Source organism: Macrobrachium rosenbergii, chromosome 42, assembly GCF_040412425.1.
Source record: "Macrobrachium rosenbergii isolate ZJJX-2024 chromosome 42, ASM4041242v1, whole genome shotgun sequence".
Lineage (NCBI taxonomy): Eukaryota > Metazoa > Arthropoda > Malacostraca > Decapoda > Palaemonidae > Macrobrachium > Macrobrachium rosenbergii.
The window spans coordinates 56,282,389-56,299,738 of record NC_089782.1 but is presented as its reverse complement, the minus strand read 5'-3'; the positions used below and the strand labels follow the sequence as shown (position 1 = coordinate 56,299,738).

At 44.3% G+C, this 17,350-nt stretch overlaps 1 protein-coding gene across 1 annotated transcript in view; it reads right to left on the bottom strand.

The window, feature by feature from the left end:
- The window catches only part of LOC136828447 (divergent protein kinase domain 1C-like), a 90,808-nt gene that overhangs the window by 51,538 nt on the left and 21,920 nt on the right, over window positions 1-17,350 (bottom strand). Inside the window, exon 2 of the mRNA XM_067086517.1 lies at window positions 11,121-11,345. Within this exon, the coding sequence (XP_066942618.1) occupies window positions 11,121-11,345 (225 nt within the window). The remainder of the gene's footprint in view (window positions 1-11,120; window positions 11,346-17,350) is intronic.

Sequence of the window (17,350 nt, the reverse complement as noted above, 5' to 3'; positions counted from 1 at the left end):
AATGGTAGGCTAAATAAAAAAAGGACAGGCTGGTGCAAGGTCAACAGAAGAACCCTAGGAACAGACAAGAGATGTAGTAGGCTTTTCATCCGCGACACCGTTCCATGAAGGATGATGTTGGTTGCAGACTATCAACCAATCTGAGGATAACAGGTCCTCAGAGGACAGTTTACTGAACACCAGAACTGGCTAGCCACCTAGAAGCTGGAACGGTCCCCATCCTCCTTTCCCTACAAAACCAGGCTGTCTGCAATTTCCATCCTTTCCGGAGATATTCCATTGGACTTTTATGTTGGTCAATGTGAGGGCCCCAACAACATGAGGATAATGATTTCTGATCCCCCTTGGTCACAGGCAGTTGATGTCAGTCGGAAATGCCTTGTTCATCCCGGCAGAAAAGCCATCAGTCCTCCAATTTGAAGGAACCTTCTTAGAAAGCCCACCATCTTCCTGCTGTTCCCACCAGTACTCCAGATGCTGCTGAAGGAGTTCCCTGACGTGTTATTAACACTTTCCTGTTCAATTGACCCCAGCCAAACATGGCATCTACCCCTTACATTCTTTTCTGAACAAAGCGCCCCCTTTACACAAATTTACTGACATTTTTCGCGCCTTCAGGTGGTAAGAAATTTTTTTAAATGGAGCAGATGGGGTTTGCAAGAAGGCCTACCAGCCCGTGGGCCTCCCCGCATCACATGGTGCAGAAACCAGACGGCTCCTGGAGACCCTGCGGCAAATACAGGCATAGCTCAACCTCTCAACGGAACCTGACCATTACCCACTGCCAAACACGCAGGATCTCGTATCACGGCCCCTTTTTATAAAATATTTTCTGATTGGATTATTGGAAATCTTATTTCCAGGTACCAGTCATTTTCTATAAATTATTTAAGTTCCGCCATCATCACGCCAAATCCATGGCCTATGTAAATTTCTCCACCATCAGCCTGAGGAACCCAGGGGCCTGGCTTTCCAGCACTCATGGACAGCATCCTGGGGGACCTGAAGTTGGGTAAACACGGATGATATCTGTTTATTTTCCAGGTCCCATCAAGAACAGTTTCCAACATGCACATCCGGCAGTTTTTAGCGCCTGCAGGAAACTAGCAGAAAAACGAACGTTTTGACAAGTCACATAAGAGCCAACTGGATTTTGGGCCACGGGCTCCCCGGATGGTGTTTTTCATTATCATCCAAAGTGATACTTAGAGAGGTTTCCGTCCCCACCTCATAAAAAATAATGTCCAGGAGTTCACCTAACTGGGATGGTGAACTACTACAGGATGTTCATCCCGGGATCGCATTCAACAGCATGGCCCCACTGAAAATGAAACCCTTGGCCAACCAAAACCATTTTTGTGACTCTCAGCTTTATTCAGCAACCTTTCCCCTGAAGATTTTTGTATATTTACAAAGTAATTTCTATGAAAAATATCTGAGCTACCGCTATTAAAAAAAATGTCGACGATAATTCCAGCAGCGTCGCCTGTGGAGCTGTCCTGAGCATTTTCGATTAATTTTCAGCCAACTGGCCTTATTCAGCAAGAAGTTCAACCTTTTAGAGGCCGATATTTAGAGCATTTTCTTGGAACTTTCTCAGTAAAACAATTCAGTCCAGCACTTCAACTGTTATAGTTTGGAGGGCACGAACAACAATGTTGACAGACCACCAGCCGCTGGTCCATCAACTTAACGTCAAAAGGGGACGATGGTCTGCCAGGCAGCAGCGCCACCTTCAGTCATCTTTTCACCTTTATTCTTCAACAGGCCTCCCCATTTTAGTACTGGAAATACCAGCTAATTGGGTCCTCCTGAAAAAGAACCGCCCCAGGGCTGACAAAAAATATTTTTCAGCTGATAATTCCACCATAGGCTGGCCCCTCTGTTCCCACCCTCTTTCTATCAAGAGGACCACCAACAACCCATCTGTCCAGAGTTTTATATGTCAATATTTCGGGAATTTTGTTGGCGGACATCATTAAAAATAATTAATTCACTGACTTTCACGCCACCCGTTTTGTCCTCCACCACCCAATCTAAAAATAAGATGCCGTTTCGCCCACCACTGACCAGGCCCTATTTAGGGGGCTGGGACTCTTATTCTGACTGGATTCCACCATAAAATATAAACATTTAGAAAAAAAGGACAGAAAACGAACTGTTGTTGGCATAAAATTTCTATTTTTGCTGACCCTCCTGGATTTTTTCGACACAGACGTCACCACACCACACCCTCCACCTGGACCCTCAGTGATGTGATAACCCCAGATAGGAAAGGGCAAAATGCAACTCGCCCCGAAAAACCCGCAGTCAGCTGCCCCAACACACAGGGTGTCTCTCCGATGCCTCACGCAGCTGTGGCACAACCTTCATCAAGCCAGCAGACACGCCAACTAATCAGACGTTACCCACATCTGGGCATTAATTGATCAAGTCTCTGCTGAGCAAGCATTCACTGACGTTCCCATTTTCCTTTGCCTCTCAATGAAGCTTTCACACCTGGCTATGGCAGGTCATACAAATCCAATCATTTAAACTATATTTAAATTGTTTACCTGTCTCTCATTTGTATACCATGTATTCTTCAAACATTTTGCAGGCATCAAGATTGTTTCAACTTCAATTCTGTCCATTGGTATAATTTAAATGGTTCTCAAGTCTTCACTGTATTTATTGTTAATTATTATAACCTAGGTCTTCCTTGTTCCCATTGTATCTCACCATGAAAATGCTATTTCTTCTATATAACTGATTCTTTAAACCAGCAGAAAGCTGCTTGCACTTGTCTTCATTTGTCACCTTTAATCCTAAATTCAGAGACAAAAAGATCAGGAAAACAAAATATTGAGCTAAAATCTTACCTAATTTATTATATTTTCCTTAATGAATTGATATTTTGCTGTGTTCTAAAATATTAATATCTGAAAATGTCAATCATTTATTTATCATACAAAACAAATAAACATACATGTACATATGAACTAAAAATTTTCTATCTATCTGAGAGAGAGAGAGAGAGAGAGAGAGAGAAGAACATCAATCCATATTGGTTGAGAGAGAACTCTCAACCAGCAACAGTACATACTTAGCATTGAAACATAAACAAGCTTTGTGAATGGCTAGTTCCAACTCCTTCAACCAACAGCATGTTATATTATGAGAGACAGAGAGGTATGGGTTTTTGAACATCTTTTTTTAAACAGCACATATTATGATGATAGATATATTGAGGCTTTTCCAACCATTTGATTCATGATATTTTGTTGTTTTTTGCATTTTCAATATTAATATTTGAAAATTAGTAACTCAATTATCTATCATACAAAAAAAATTTACATGTTACATTTATCCATAAAAATGTCTTTTCTAACATCTTAAGTAAGAGAGAGAACTTTTAGAGATTTCTAAGAGAGAGAGAGAGCAGAGAGGTAAAAATACAACTGCAGGTCACTGAAGTACATAAAAAAAGAATTCTTCCTACAAGCTTTTGAATGGATAATGAAAATTCTCTTCAACCAATTTTGTCATAGAATCAGAGTTTCCACTGAAGAAGAATGATTCTTTGAGAGAGAACCTTCTTCTAAAGATAACCAAATGTACAGAACTACTATTCAATAAACAGATCAATATTTCTCAATTTTACCTTAACATTTGATTGATACAAAATGTGTTTACATTAACATTAATATTGTGAAATTTAGTAAAAATTTTAATTTTATCATAAAATATGTACTTAGTCATGTGTAAAATAAAAATACAGTAATTAGTAATATTGCCCTGTGAAAAAGTTTTTCTTATTGGTGAATTTTCTTTGATTTCTGGAGATAAGTTCATCAGAAAATCCCCATGTTTGAAAGGCATTCTTGTTTCTCAACTTTGGGGACCCACTGTATTGCAATCTGTTTCTTCACCTGAGCGATCTTCTCCTTTTAGGTATGAAAAAGCAAACAAACTATCACCCACTGTTCAGAATCCAATTTTAAAAATACTGAAATAACAAATCTGTTACACTATTCATTTTCTAGTTGCTATTTTCACTGTGACTTTCTACCACAACTGCCGGAGGAGAAAACCTATGAATCAGTTACTGTTATTAATATCCTTCAAAGGGATCACAACAGAAAAAAAATGATATTTTTATAATAAAATAAAGTTTGTTCATACTTACCTGGCAGATATATATATAGCTGTATTCTCCGAAGGACCGACAGAAATTCAAAAACTTACGGCACACGCAGTGGGGCCAGGTGGTTAGTACCCATTCCCGCCACTGGGAGGCGGGTATCAGGAACCATTCCCATTTTCTATTCAGATTTTCTAGTGCTACTGTCTCCTGAGGGGAGGAGGGTGGGTACTATGATTATATATATCTGCCAGGTAAGTATGAACAAACTTTATTTTATTATAAAAATATCATTTTGTTCATGAAACTTACCTGACAGATATATATATAGCTGAATCCCACCATTGGAGGTGGGAAGAGACAGAATAGGATTTAGGAAACAAACATTTGTAGGAGATTGATGCCTTGGTTCCTTACCTGTTAGCATAGCTGACTTCGTGATTACTGTCACCCAAGCCTGCTTCTGCTTTACTAGAGTCTCCAGCGAGGTAGCGACCTATAAAGCTGGTGAGCTAGATGATCTGTCAACGGGGTGAGACCACAATGTGACTAGACCATATGACCTTACTATGAGGGCAAACGACAAAAGAAACAACCACCTGACCAAGCCTAGCTACGTCATGAAGTCATAACATAGACTAAGGACTGGGACGACCACCCCGGTGGTGACCCAACAACCATAAAAAACACCATAACCAAAAAAAAAAAAACACACCTAACCATTTACTACAGGATAGGATGAGTGTCGCTTTCTTCCCCAAGATCGTATTTATGGAAACGTAAGGCCCTAGTGCACAGCAATTCTCGTAAGAAGTCTTCACTTCAGTAAGGTAGTGTGAAGCAAAACACTGAATTGCTTCTCAAAAAGTGGCACCCAGAATGTCATTGAGAGACAAGTTTTTCTGGAAAGCCACTGAAGTAGCAATGGCTCTCACCTCGTGAGCCTTGACTTTCAAAAGGCTCAAATCCTTGTCTTGAACACTGGAATGTTCATCTATAATGGTGTTCCTTAAAAGAACGCCAGTGCATTCTTAGAAAGAGGTAAATCCGGCCTCTTGACCGAGCACCACAGATTGTCCTCTGCCTCTGTAAATAAAATTTCAGAGCCCTGACAGGGCACAGGGTTCTCTCTGGTTCTTGTCCATGATCTCCGTCAAACCCTTAATCTCAAGGACCTGGGCCAAGGGGAAGACGGGTTCTCATTTTTTGCAAGAAACATAGGGCTTAGAGAACATACCGCATCATGGCCTCTAAAACCCATAATCTTGCTGATAGCCTGAAGTTCACTAACTCTCTTCGCCGTCGCCAGAGCAGTTAGAAAAATAGTCTTTCTGGATACGTCCTTGAAGGATGCAGAATGTAGAGGCTCGAATTGATTGGACATAAGGAATTTCAGGACAACATCTAAATTCCATGAAGGCAGCTTTGGGTGAGCTACCTTAGAAGTTTCAAAAGACCTTAAAAGATCGTGAAGGTCCTTGTTGTCCATTAGGTCGAGGCCTCTATGCCTAAAAACCGCTGACAGCATGCTTCTATAACCTTTGATGGTAGGTACTGCCAGCTTTAGTTCCTTCCTCAAATAAAAAGAAAGTCGGCTATCTGGGACACAGAGGTTGTGGTAGAGGAAATCCCTTAAGCTTACACCATCTCCTGAAGATGGCCCACTTCGACTGGTACACCGCATTGGAGGAGGCTCTCCTGGCGTTGGCGATAGCCTTAGCCACTGGTCTTGAAAAACCCCTCGCTCTGACCAACTTTTCGATAGTCTGAATGCAGTCAGACTCAGAGCGGGGAGGTTTTTGTGGTACCTCTCGAAGTGGGGCTGTCTGAGAAGATCTACTTTCATGGGAAGCATCCTTGGGAAGTCCACTAGGAATGTCATGACCTCTGTGAACCACTCCGCTGAAGGCCAAAAAGGGGCGATTAATGTCATCCTCGACCCTTCCGAGGCCACAAACTTCCTGATGACTTCCTCCAGGATCTTGAATGGGGGAAAGGCATAAAGGTCCAGACCCTTCCAGTCCCATAGGAGGGCATCTACTGCTACTGCCCCTGGGTCGAGCACGGGAGAGCAGTACAGAGACAGCCTTGTCGTCCTCGACGTTGCGAAAAGGTCTACCAGGGGACGCCCCCAAAGCTTCCAAAGCTCCTGACATACCTCTACGTGCAGGGTCCACTCTGTCGGAAGAAGTTGTCGCTGTCGACTGAGAAGGTCCGCGCGTACGTTCTCGACCCCTGCCACGAATCTCGTGAGAAGCGTAACTTGTCGAGAATGGGCCCACAACAGGATCTCCTTTGCAAACAAGAACAGGGACCGAGAGTGAGTACCTCCCTGTTTCTTGAGGTACGCCAGGGCTGTGGTGTTGTCCGAGTTGATCTGAACCACCCGGCCTGCAACCTGATCTTCGAAGAACTGGAGAGCTAAACGAATCGCTCCCAATTCTTTTGGATTGATGTGCCAGGACACCTGTTCCCCCTTCCAGGTGCCTGACACTTCCTTCCCCGCTAGTGTTGCTCCCCATCCCGACAAGGACGCGTCGGAAAACAACACTAGGTCGGGGTTCTGAAGAGAGAGTGAAACCCCTTCTGCCAATTTTGCGGGATAGAGCCACCACCTTAGATGGTCCTTGGCAGAGAGAGAGATCTTGAGAGACTCCTCTAGATCCTCCTTGTTCGTCCAGTTCTCCGCAAGGAAAAACTGGAGGGGTCTGAGGTGCAGCCTCCCCAGGGAAACAAACTTCTCCAGCGACGAAATGGTCCCCAGCAGACTCATCCATTCCCTCACCGAGCATGTTTCTTTCCCCAGGAAGGCTGAAACTTTGTCGAAGCAGTGCTGCTGACGTTCCTGGGATGGAAAGGCTCAAAAAGCCACTGAATCCATCTGAATCCCCAGATAAACAATGGACTGAGAAGGGATCAGATGTGACTTCTCGAAGTTCACTAGAAGTCCCAGGGACTTCGTCACCTCCAACGTTGAGTGCAAGTCCTCCAGACACCTTTCCTCCGACGAAGCTCGAATGAGCCAGTCGTCCAAACAGAGCGAGATCCTTATGCCCGCTAGGTGAAGCCATCGGGCCACGTTCCTCATCAGAACCGTGAAGACCATAGGAGCCGTACTCAGTCCGAAACAAAGAGCCCTGAACTGGTACACTTGTCCTCCCAGGACAAACCTCAAGTACTTCCTTGACCGAGGATGAATGGGGACGTGAAAATAGGCGTCCTGGAGGTCCAGCGAGACCATCCAGTCGCCTGGTCTTAAAGCACTTAAAACAGACTGAGACGTCTCCATCTTGAACTTCTCCTTGACAACAAAATGGTTCAGTCTGCTGACGTCCAGGACTGGTCTCCACCCCCCTGACTGTTTTGGAACCAAGAAGAGACGATTGAAGAATCCTGGAGAATCCAAATCCAGGACTTGCTCTATGGCTCTCTTCTCGAGCATCTGTTCGAGCAGATCGAAAAGAATCTGTTGCTTCTCTGGGTGGTAAGAGGGCGACAGTTCCCTGGGTGTTGAGGACAGGGGGGGAAATTCAAGGAACGGGATCCTGTAACCTCTTTCGATGACACTGAGGGACCAGGAGTCCACCCCTCTTGCTTTCCAGGCTTTCGAAAACAAAAGAAGCCTGGCTCCTACTGGTGTCTGGAGGTCCGGTAAATCATTTCTTGCCCCTTGGGTTAGAAGGGACTCCGCCTCTGGAGAGGCCTCTTCCTCGAGGAAAGGATCTTGAGGAGGAAGCTCTACTGCGAAAGGGCTTCTGCCTCTTAGAGGTTAGTCCTTGAGAAGACGTGGACGGGACATTCGGACGCCTGGAAGAATGTGCGAGGAGGTCTTGTGTAGCCTTCTCCTTAAGGCTGGAGGAGAGATCCTTGACTAAAGGCTGGGGGAAGAGATGGCTAGAAAGAGGGGCAAAAAGCAATTCTGCCCTCTGCACAGGAGAAACTGACTTTGCTGCAAAATTGCAGTATAAGGCCCTCTTCTTCAAGAGGGTCGTACAAAGTGAGCAGCCAGTTCATCCAAGACCATCTCTGACGGCCTTGTCCATGCACGACAGCACACTGGACAGCTCCCCCAGAGTGATCGAGTCTGGACTCCGAGTCCTCAAGTCCAAGGCCCCCAAGCACCAATCCAAAAAGTTGAAGACCTCCATAGTCCTGAAAAGCCCTTTAAGGTGATGGTCCGTTTCCGAAAGCGTCCAGGTCACCTTCGCTGAAGAAAGGAGGGCCCTCCTTGGAGCGTCGACCAGACTCGCGAAGTCTCCTTGGGAAGAAGAAGGAACTCTGGAACCAATATCTTCTCCAGTTTCGTACCACATTCCCGCCTTCCCGCACAATTTAGACGGAGGTAGGGCAAAGGAAGACTTGCCTTGTGTCTTCCGATCCTCCATCCAAGAGTTAACTTTCTTAAAAGCTCCCTTGGTGGCGAGCGAAGTCTTCATCTGAAGGAAACTGGGAGATTTCCTCACCTTCGACGGCTAACTGCGAAGGGGAGAGAGAGGAGCAGAAGGCTGAAATTTATCTGGAAATAAGTTCTCTCAGCATGCTGGCCAAAACCTGGTAGTCCGAAGAAGACGACAATGGGGGCTGTTCCTGCTCTGCAGACTCCGACTCAGCAGACAACTCTCCCTCTTCGACGGGAGCGACAGGAGAGGCTTCCGGAACTTGTGGAAGACTAAGGCCTTGTGGCCCGATCCGTAAAAGAGACCTCTTCTTGCGAGAGAGTGCAGAAGAAAGCTCTGGAGTGTCCCGCAAAGCAGCGTCCTGCCGAGCGTCCTGACGAGCGTCCTGCCTAGAATACTGCCGAGCCTTGAAGAAGAGCGTCCTGACGAGAGTGCTGAGAAGCGTCTTGCCGAGCATCCTGAAGAGCGTGAATGACGCGGCGGGAGAGGCCAGACGGCGTCATGCCGAACGCCCTGTCGCGTTTCCAGTTGAGCGTCTTGTCGAACTGCAAGAGGGGCGTCCTGACAAGCAAGAGAAACGTCAGGACCAGCAGCCTGAGGAGCGTTAAGACAAGGCAAAGAAACCCGACGATCCAACGAACGATGAGGGCGACCAGGAGAACTCGCCGGAGAGAGAGACGAACAAGAGCAGGAGAGGGAGACCTCTTAGACCTCTTAACAGGCAGCTTCAAATCCTTGGGGAGCCTCGAGGTTCAGACTCCTTTGCAGCAAGGAGGGACGCCAACTGCCGCTGCATGTCCAGGAGAAGACGCTTAGAAGGAGAAGACTCCCTCTCAGGAGAAGGGCTGTTCTTGTGAGAAGAAGAGGGGGGAGTGAACGCCCTCTTCCTTCTACCAGGGGCGACGACAGCTCTCTTCTTGGGGCGACTGGGACGCTCAAAAGCGTCCTCCTCGGAAGAAGTCCTGGTCCTCTTCTGCAGCGGCAACTCGTGGAACCAATCAGGAGAAGAAACGAGTGCTCGAGAAAGAGGAGGAGAAGCGTCCTCCTCTGCGAAGCTTCTCTTCCAAGCGCGAGAGTCCATCCGAGAGCACGACCCCTTGCGTGGAGAGGGCGCCTCAGAGGACGAGAAGCAATCCTTAAGGATGCACGCGCAAGCACAATCCTTGGCAGCCTGGAAATCGACAACAGGGCCTGCCGAAGGGACGCCAGATCGGTGGGGAGTCCCCGTAACCCTCCTGCGGCTTTCGACTTGCCCACTCCCTGAGTCCTGGGAGTTCGGCAGAGGTCCAGGCCTAGAGGCATTATAGGGCCGATCTGACGCCCCCTCCACAACACTAGGGGGATCACTGCACTTCACAACACTTTCAATCGCAAGCACCTTAGACTCCAAAGCACGAATGGAGTTCAAAATCTCCGCAAGGGCATTACCTTCCGCAGATGCAACCACAGGGCCCGAAGGCAACACTACAGGGATAGGTGAAGCAAAGTTACAGACGGGTTAACAAGAGACAAATTATTATTACCCTGACTCCCACCAGCAGACACACTCCTGGAGGAAGACCTCCTGATATGGTCACGCTCTAACTTGCGCACATAAGAGTCATAAACCTTCCAATCGGCATCAGGCAAAGACTCACACTCCTTGCAGCGATCATCAAACAAACAGACATGCCCTCTACATCTCATGCATACTGTGTGAGGGTCTACCGAAGCTTTCGGTAGCCTCACCTTACACTCCTTCACACCACACACCCTGAAACTAGCAGAACTAGATCCAGACATCGTAGTCAAAGAAAAGTCAAAGCCAAAATCAAAACAGTCCACAAAAGCGTATGCCTATCCACAAATCCAAAGTCAAAAACCAAAAGACAATCAGAATACTCAAGTGGAAAAGTTTTTACGAAATCAGCGACGGAGGTATTGACAACGGTGTTGACAATACCGGTGACAGAGAAAATCTGAATAGAAAATGGGAATGGTTCCTGATACCGCCTCCCAGCGGTGGGAATGGGTACTAACCACCTGGCCCCACTGCGTTGCCGTAAGTTTTGAATTTCTGTCGGTCCTTCGGAGAATACAGCTATATATATATCTGTCAGGTAAGTTTCATGAACAAACTGAGATTTCCTGTAAAGGTAGAAGGCTACCATGACTGAAGGGTTTGACTCATTGTTCTTTATTAAACAAGTCATCAACAATCATACAAAACAAAAATAAATACTCAGAAAGCATAACAGGAAAGCAAATGGCAAGTTGAGCAGAGAGTACACAGATGTCCAAACATGACAGCAGCCAGAAGAAAAGTGGAGTGCATACCATCTAGTGGGTGGGGCTTCCCCCATCTGTCCATAATTAACAACCTTGTCTGAAAGTTAAACTGCCGTTCCAGCTTGCATTCACAAGCTAAATCCTATGTAAAGAATGAAGGTCTGTATTTGTGTAGGAACAAATATATATTCATTAAAAAGCTGAAATGAAGTAGATGGAAATGATCACTCACTTTGTCAAGAGCCAAAAAAAAAACTTGAGATGACATGAGGACTGAACTTAACATTCTGATGTTCACATGACATGCAATCAACTAAAGCTATGTCTATTACCTCCTCAGTCTCTCCTAAGGCTTCTTCACGTTCTTCTGCATTTATAGCGGACTTAACAACTTTTTTGGTACCTTGGTTTAGTACAAAAACTGTTGGTTTGTTAAGATGAAATGCCTTACATTCTAGTTTGGCTGTTATATCTTGCTCACACAAATCATGGCATAAATCTTCTACTTTTATGCTTCTGCTATATGATACTATTCCTTCCTTCCTCACATCAGCACACTGCAAAGAAAAACATGCTTGAAAATATTAAAATTGCAGTTTAACAAAATACAATTTGCAAATTTTAAAAGTAATTTGTATTTTTCCTAACATACAAACCTTATGTTCTTGGCAAATGATTTACCTTGTGAACAAAGCTGGAATGACCATTCAAACTTAGCTCAGGTGGCAGAGTGAGGGGTGACTGAGGTGGGCCATTCACATGAAGAACTTCAGACTTGTATGTTAGGAAAATCAGAAAACTGTTAAAGTAATTTGTATTTTTCCTAACATACAAACCTGAAATTCTCTGCAATGGATACTAGGGTGGCTGAAGTGGGACATAAATGTAAAGAACTTCAGGTTTGTATGTTAAGAAAAATACTGATTACTTTAAAAATTAATTTTTTTCTACACAAATACAAACCTTCATTCTTTACGTATGAGACTTACCCATTGGTAGGGGAGTCTGGGCAAATCTCTGAACCAACTTGTTGGTCCTACCCGCCTGGGAACACCTTGGGTCTCAAAGATGATCCTAACCTCATAAGCTCTCACTTGGACTGTACTCTGCCTTCCTCTTCAGATGAAGAGTATGCCCTTTTGATTATCTCACAAAGCCAGAAAAAGACCGTGTTCTCGGACACCTCTTTCTCGGCTGAGGCAGTAATAACAAAGAGGTGTCAACACTCAGGATTGAGATGTCGAGTTCTCTTGAGTAGTACCATAACTCCCTAACTGGACAAAGAAACATCACATCCCAACCACTATATTAACAAAGGGACCAGTGGATTCTGAGTCTTTGCTACAAACTCCGGGACAAACTTGAGCATAACAAATCCCCATCCCTTCAAGTGTTTGACATTGAAGAAAAGGCCATGAAGCTCATCTACTCTCTTCGCCGAAGCCAGGACAGGAAAGAAAAAAGTCTTTAGAGTCAGATCCCTATCTGAAAACTCTCTTAGCAATTCCTATGTCACCTTAATGATCTAGAGGAAGAAACCATGGCTTTTCCTGCAGACCATTCTTCCACCATCAAATCTTATGGGGACCCCAGAAAGAACCCAGTTTCGATCAGCCTTCCATAGTCTAGGCATGCAGAAGGGGTTTTGGACCAGGTGAATTCTCTTGTTTCTGGGCAAGAGAAATCTCTCTGGTTCAGCTGGTCATGCAAGACACTTTTCTCTAGCTCATCAGAGGAAATATTTGTTCCTACACAAATACAACCTCTTTTCTTTACATAGGACTTAGCTTGCAACGCAAGCTGGAACAGCCATTTAACATTCAGACAAGGTCATTAACCCTTAAACGCCGAGCCTCTATTTACAAAAGTGTCTGCCGTATGCCGACGGGGTTTGAGAGTTAACGCCGAAGCGGAAAGGAAGTTTTTTTCAAAAAATCACAGCACGCTTAGTTTTTAAGATTAAGAGTTCATTTTTGGCTCCTTTTTTTCTCATTGCCTGAAGTTTAGTATGCAATCATCAGAAATGAAAAAAATATCATTATCATATATAAATATTGGAATATATGACAGTGCAAAAAAAAAAATTTCATATATAATTGTATACAAATCGTGTTGTGAGCAAAATGGTTATAGCTAATGAGTTTTTTTTTCATTGTATTGTACACTAAATTGCGATGATTTTGGTATATAACAAATTGTAAAACGATCAAAGCAACACAGAGAAAATATTATCACAAAATGATGCATGAATTAAGTAGCGTGGACATAAAAAAGTTTTTTTCAAAAATTCACCATAAATCGAAATATTGTTGCAAAATTAAGGTAAATGATTGAATATTAATAGAATGTAAGAGTTTTAGCTTACAATTGCATTTTTCGACCATTTCGGTCGAGTCAAAGTTGACCGAAGGTTGAAATTTTGGCACTTATCGTGATTTATATGAAAATATTTCAAAACTGGTAAAAGCTACAACCATGAGTTATTTTTTGTTGTATTCTACATGAAATTGCGCACATTTTCATATATAAAACCTTATGTAACGGCTAATATAAAACAGTGCAAAAATTACGACATAGTGACTAAAGAATTTCCGAGATTGTCAGCAGTTAGCGTGCGCGGACGTAAGGAAAAAGTTTTTTGTAAAATTCACCATAAATCAAAATATTGTGCTAGAGACTTTTTATTTGTTGCAAAATTAAGGTAAATGATTGAATATTACTAGAATGTAAGATTTTTAGCTTACAATTGCATTTTTTGACCATTTCGGTCGAGTCAAAGTTGACCGAAGGTTGTAATTTTGGCACTTATCGTGATTTATATGAAAATATGTCAAAATTGATAAAAGCTACAACCATGAGTTATTTTTTGTTGTATTCTACATGAAATTGCACACATTTTCATATATAAAACTTTATGTAACGGCTAATACAAAACTCTGCAAAAATTACAACAATGTGACTAAAGAATTTCTGAGATTGTAAGAGCCTGACGCCGTCTCTTCCAAACACGTGTGTGTTCGTGTGTTCGTCATCCATCAGAGTGGCAAGACGTTTGGCCTCTTCACAAACAGAAACATACACACAGTTTGATACAGAAGATTCGTTGGAACATTATGAGTACATGATTAGAATGCTTGCATGGCAATGCAAGTAGTGGTGATTGTACATACATCAAGACAACAATGGTTAGGAGAAACAGACGGAAATATTGTATGGTTGAAATTGTGTTCCTTTAGAGAAAGAAAACGAGATGCTCTTGTTGTCTTGTCCACCCGATGGACGACGAACACACGAACACACACGTGTTTGGAAGAGACGGCGCCAGGCTCTTACAAGATTTTCAGCAGTTAGATGGGATCGTAGGAAAAGGTTTTTTCAAAAATTCACCATAAATCGAAATATTGTGCTAGAGACTTCTCGTTTGTTGCAAAATGAAGGTAAATGATTGAATGTTACTAGAATGTAAGAGTTTTAGCTTACAATTGCATTTTTCGATCATTTCGGTCGAGTCAAAGTCGGCCGAAGGTTGAAATTTTGGCACCTATCATGATTTATATGAAAATATGTCAAAATTGATAAAAGCTACAACCATGAGTTATTTTCTGTTGTATTCTACATGAAATTGCACACATTTTCATATATAAAACTTTATGTAACAGCTAATACAAAACTGTGCAAAAATTACGACAACGTGACGAAAGAATTTCTGAGATGTTCGGCCGAGTTACCGAGCGGCCGTAAGGAAAATGTTTTTGTCAAAAATTCACCATAAATCGAAATATTGTGCTAGAGACTTCCAATTTATTGCAAAATGAAGGTTAATGATTGAATATTACTAGAATGTAAGAGCTTTAGCTTACAATTGCATTTTTCGACCATTTCGGTCGAGTCAAAGTTGACCAAAGGTTGAAATTTTGGCACATATCGTGATTTATATGGAAATATGTCAAAATTGATAAAAGCTACAATCATGGGTTATTTTTGTTGTATTCTACATGAAATTGCACACATTTTCATATATAAAACTTTATGTAAAGGCTAATAGAAAACGGTGCAAAAATTACGACAAAGTGACTAAAGAATTTCTGAGATTTTCAGCAGAGTTAGCTGATGCTTTCTTTTGGGGTAAGAAAGAAATTCGCGGATGCGCAGCTGGGTCACGCTTGTAAACAAAACAACAGCGTGATCCGTGAACTCCCAGCATCCCTCAAGGCGCGTGATTTAAAATTTTTCGCAAACGAGGCCTATAAGTATTTTTCAGCGAATATTTAAAAAAACTTTTGTAGTCGACGTATTTTACATCCACTTGGCACCCGACAGACAATTTTTGTAGACGTAAAATACGTCCAGTCAGCGTTAAATGGTTAACTACTGATGGTAGAGGGGAAGCTCTGCCCATTCGTCAGTCTGCACTCCACCTTGCTTTCGGACTCCATCAATTGAAATATATTTGTTTCTGCACAATATACAAACCATGGGTCTTTACATAAGGAATTTGCTTCAGTGTAGCTGGAAAACAGCCACTTAACTTTTAAACAAGATGGTTAGGTAGTTAACTACTGTCCCCCTGGTGGGAGTCCCACCCACCCAGACGGTAAGCACTCACTTTGCTTTCGGCCGTTGTGCGATGTGGAACTCTCTTGTACCCTCTGCCCTGCCAGTCATGTTGCTTTGGTTTTTTCTTACGACATTCCCGGAGGGATTGTTTCTTGTTGTTTTTGTAATATATTGTGTATATTTGCGTTTGTGATAGTGTATCACGCAAAACCTATGAATCATTTGATAAGCCTGATGAGCAGAAGGCTGGTACTAAGCGTGTGTGTCCTGGTACTGCCTGTAAGCCTTGCAACCATTACTGCTTGTCTGTTGATGTTGACCCTCGTGTCCTTCGCACAAGTTGCAGAGGGCATGACTGTAATACTGAAAGTGTCTGTGTCGAGTGTCGTGACTGGTCCCCTGTGCAATGGGTGAGGCTTTTGCAGAGGAGGAAGTACAAGAAAAAGATTTCCAAGGCTTCGTCTGATGGTAACACCCCCGACGACTCTTGTGTTTGCCGATCCTTCTTGTTCTTTCCCACCTCCTGCGAAACTCCTACACATTGCCGTCACTCCTACGGGAGCAATTTTCCTCTCGTCGTCTTCACTTGTTTCATCAGGTGTAAGCCTCCATGAGGGGGCTGGGGACTAGGATGATCTCTGTTCAGTGATCTCTGTTCGTTCAGAGGGAGAGGAATCCCCTTTGGAGCGAAGAGAGGCTTCCCCTACTTACCAAACTTTTGCAGGTGTTGGAGAAACAAAGGAGCTTCAAGAGACTTGGCACTCTCTGGGTCTCTCAGGTGTGCCTTTGGTGCGAGGTTTGCTCAGCCACCTAAGGGACTCTCATGCCCCTCCGGTGACAGCTGCTTTGGTCACTATGTCTGCTGCCACAGTGACCATGTCAACTGGTTCGAGAACCAGTGCTGTGGCAGTGGTTCCTATGATCTCTAAGCCTGTCATCTACGCTCCTGTGTTTCTGCTGCCATCCTCCGGATGGGGGATGCTCTCTGCACTCCTTAATGAAGAAGGCATACGGCAGGAAGAAGTCGAAGAAGAGGAGCTGAAAGGTGTCACCATCGTCTTCGTTGTCTGCTGCCACCTCCCACCTTCTTCTTCCAAATCTCACAATCAAAGGAAGAAGGTAGCTTCTCCCTACTGGAAGAAGTCTTGTCCAGGGGCTTCCAAAGGTTTGCCTTCTTCCACGGAAGAGGCAAAGGGGTCTCTTGGGTGCCCTCCCCAGTCTTTGGACTTGGGGACTGGTCCATAGATCTCGCCAAGACCCCATGACTCTGGAGCACCAGACTTGCAGCCCTCCAAAAGGACCCACGTCACCAACACTAGTTCCAAGAGGTCACTTTCCCACACTAGTATAGAGCCTACATCTGCCAAAGTTTCTCCGGACAGTCGGGTAGAAGAAGCAACTGATGATTGTGCCTCACATGGCTTGGGGGCTCCAGGTGATTGGGCCTCCAGGGAGACCCGCGTCACCCCAGGTACTCGGGTTTCTTCGAAACCCAGAGTCACCTCTACCAGTCCTCGGGCTGGTGTTGGCTCTTCTAAGAGTCTGCTCACCTGGAGAAGCTTCGTTGAGGTCCCCCATACAGTCTTCTTGGCATGTAGAGGCCACGGCCTCAAAAAGACTGGAGTACGTTGAGAGGACAGCCTGAGTGCATGCCCGAGAGTGCGCAATCACTCTCCCCAGGTCAGCCCTTGCCTCGCATTCGCAAGAACAAGCCTGCTCACCTGGGGATAGCTTCTGTGCACTTTCACGTGAACCTATTCACTTTTTCCAGAACAGCCCTAGCCCACATTCGTGTCAGTGCATGCATTCTCCTAGACCCATGTAGTCATCATCACTGCAGGTTGACAATTGCTCATGGCTTTCCTCTCCTGTCGGAGCTTCAGCTTCCAGCAGGTATAAGAAAGGTACTCAGCCACTCTCACCTGACCTCTCAACCTCCTGGGGTTACACCGGGAGCCACGAGTCAGACAGAAGGGCTCATGGTTGGGATGCCATGTCCCAACGC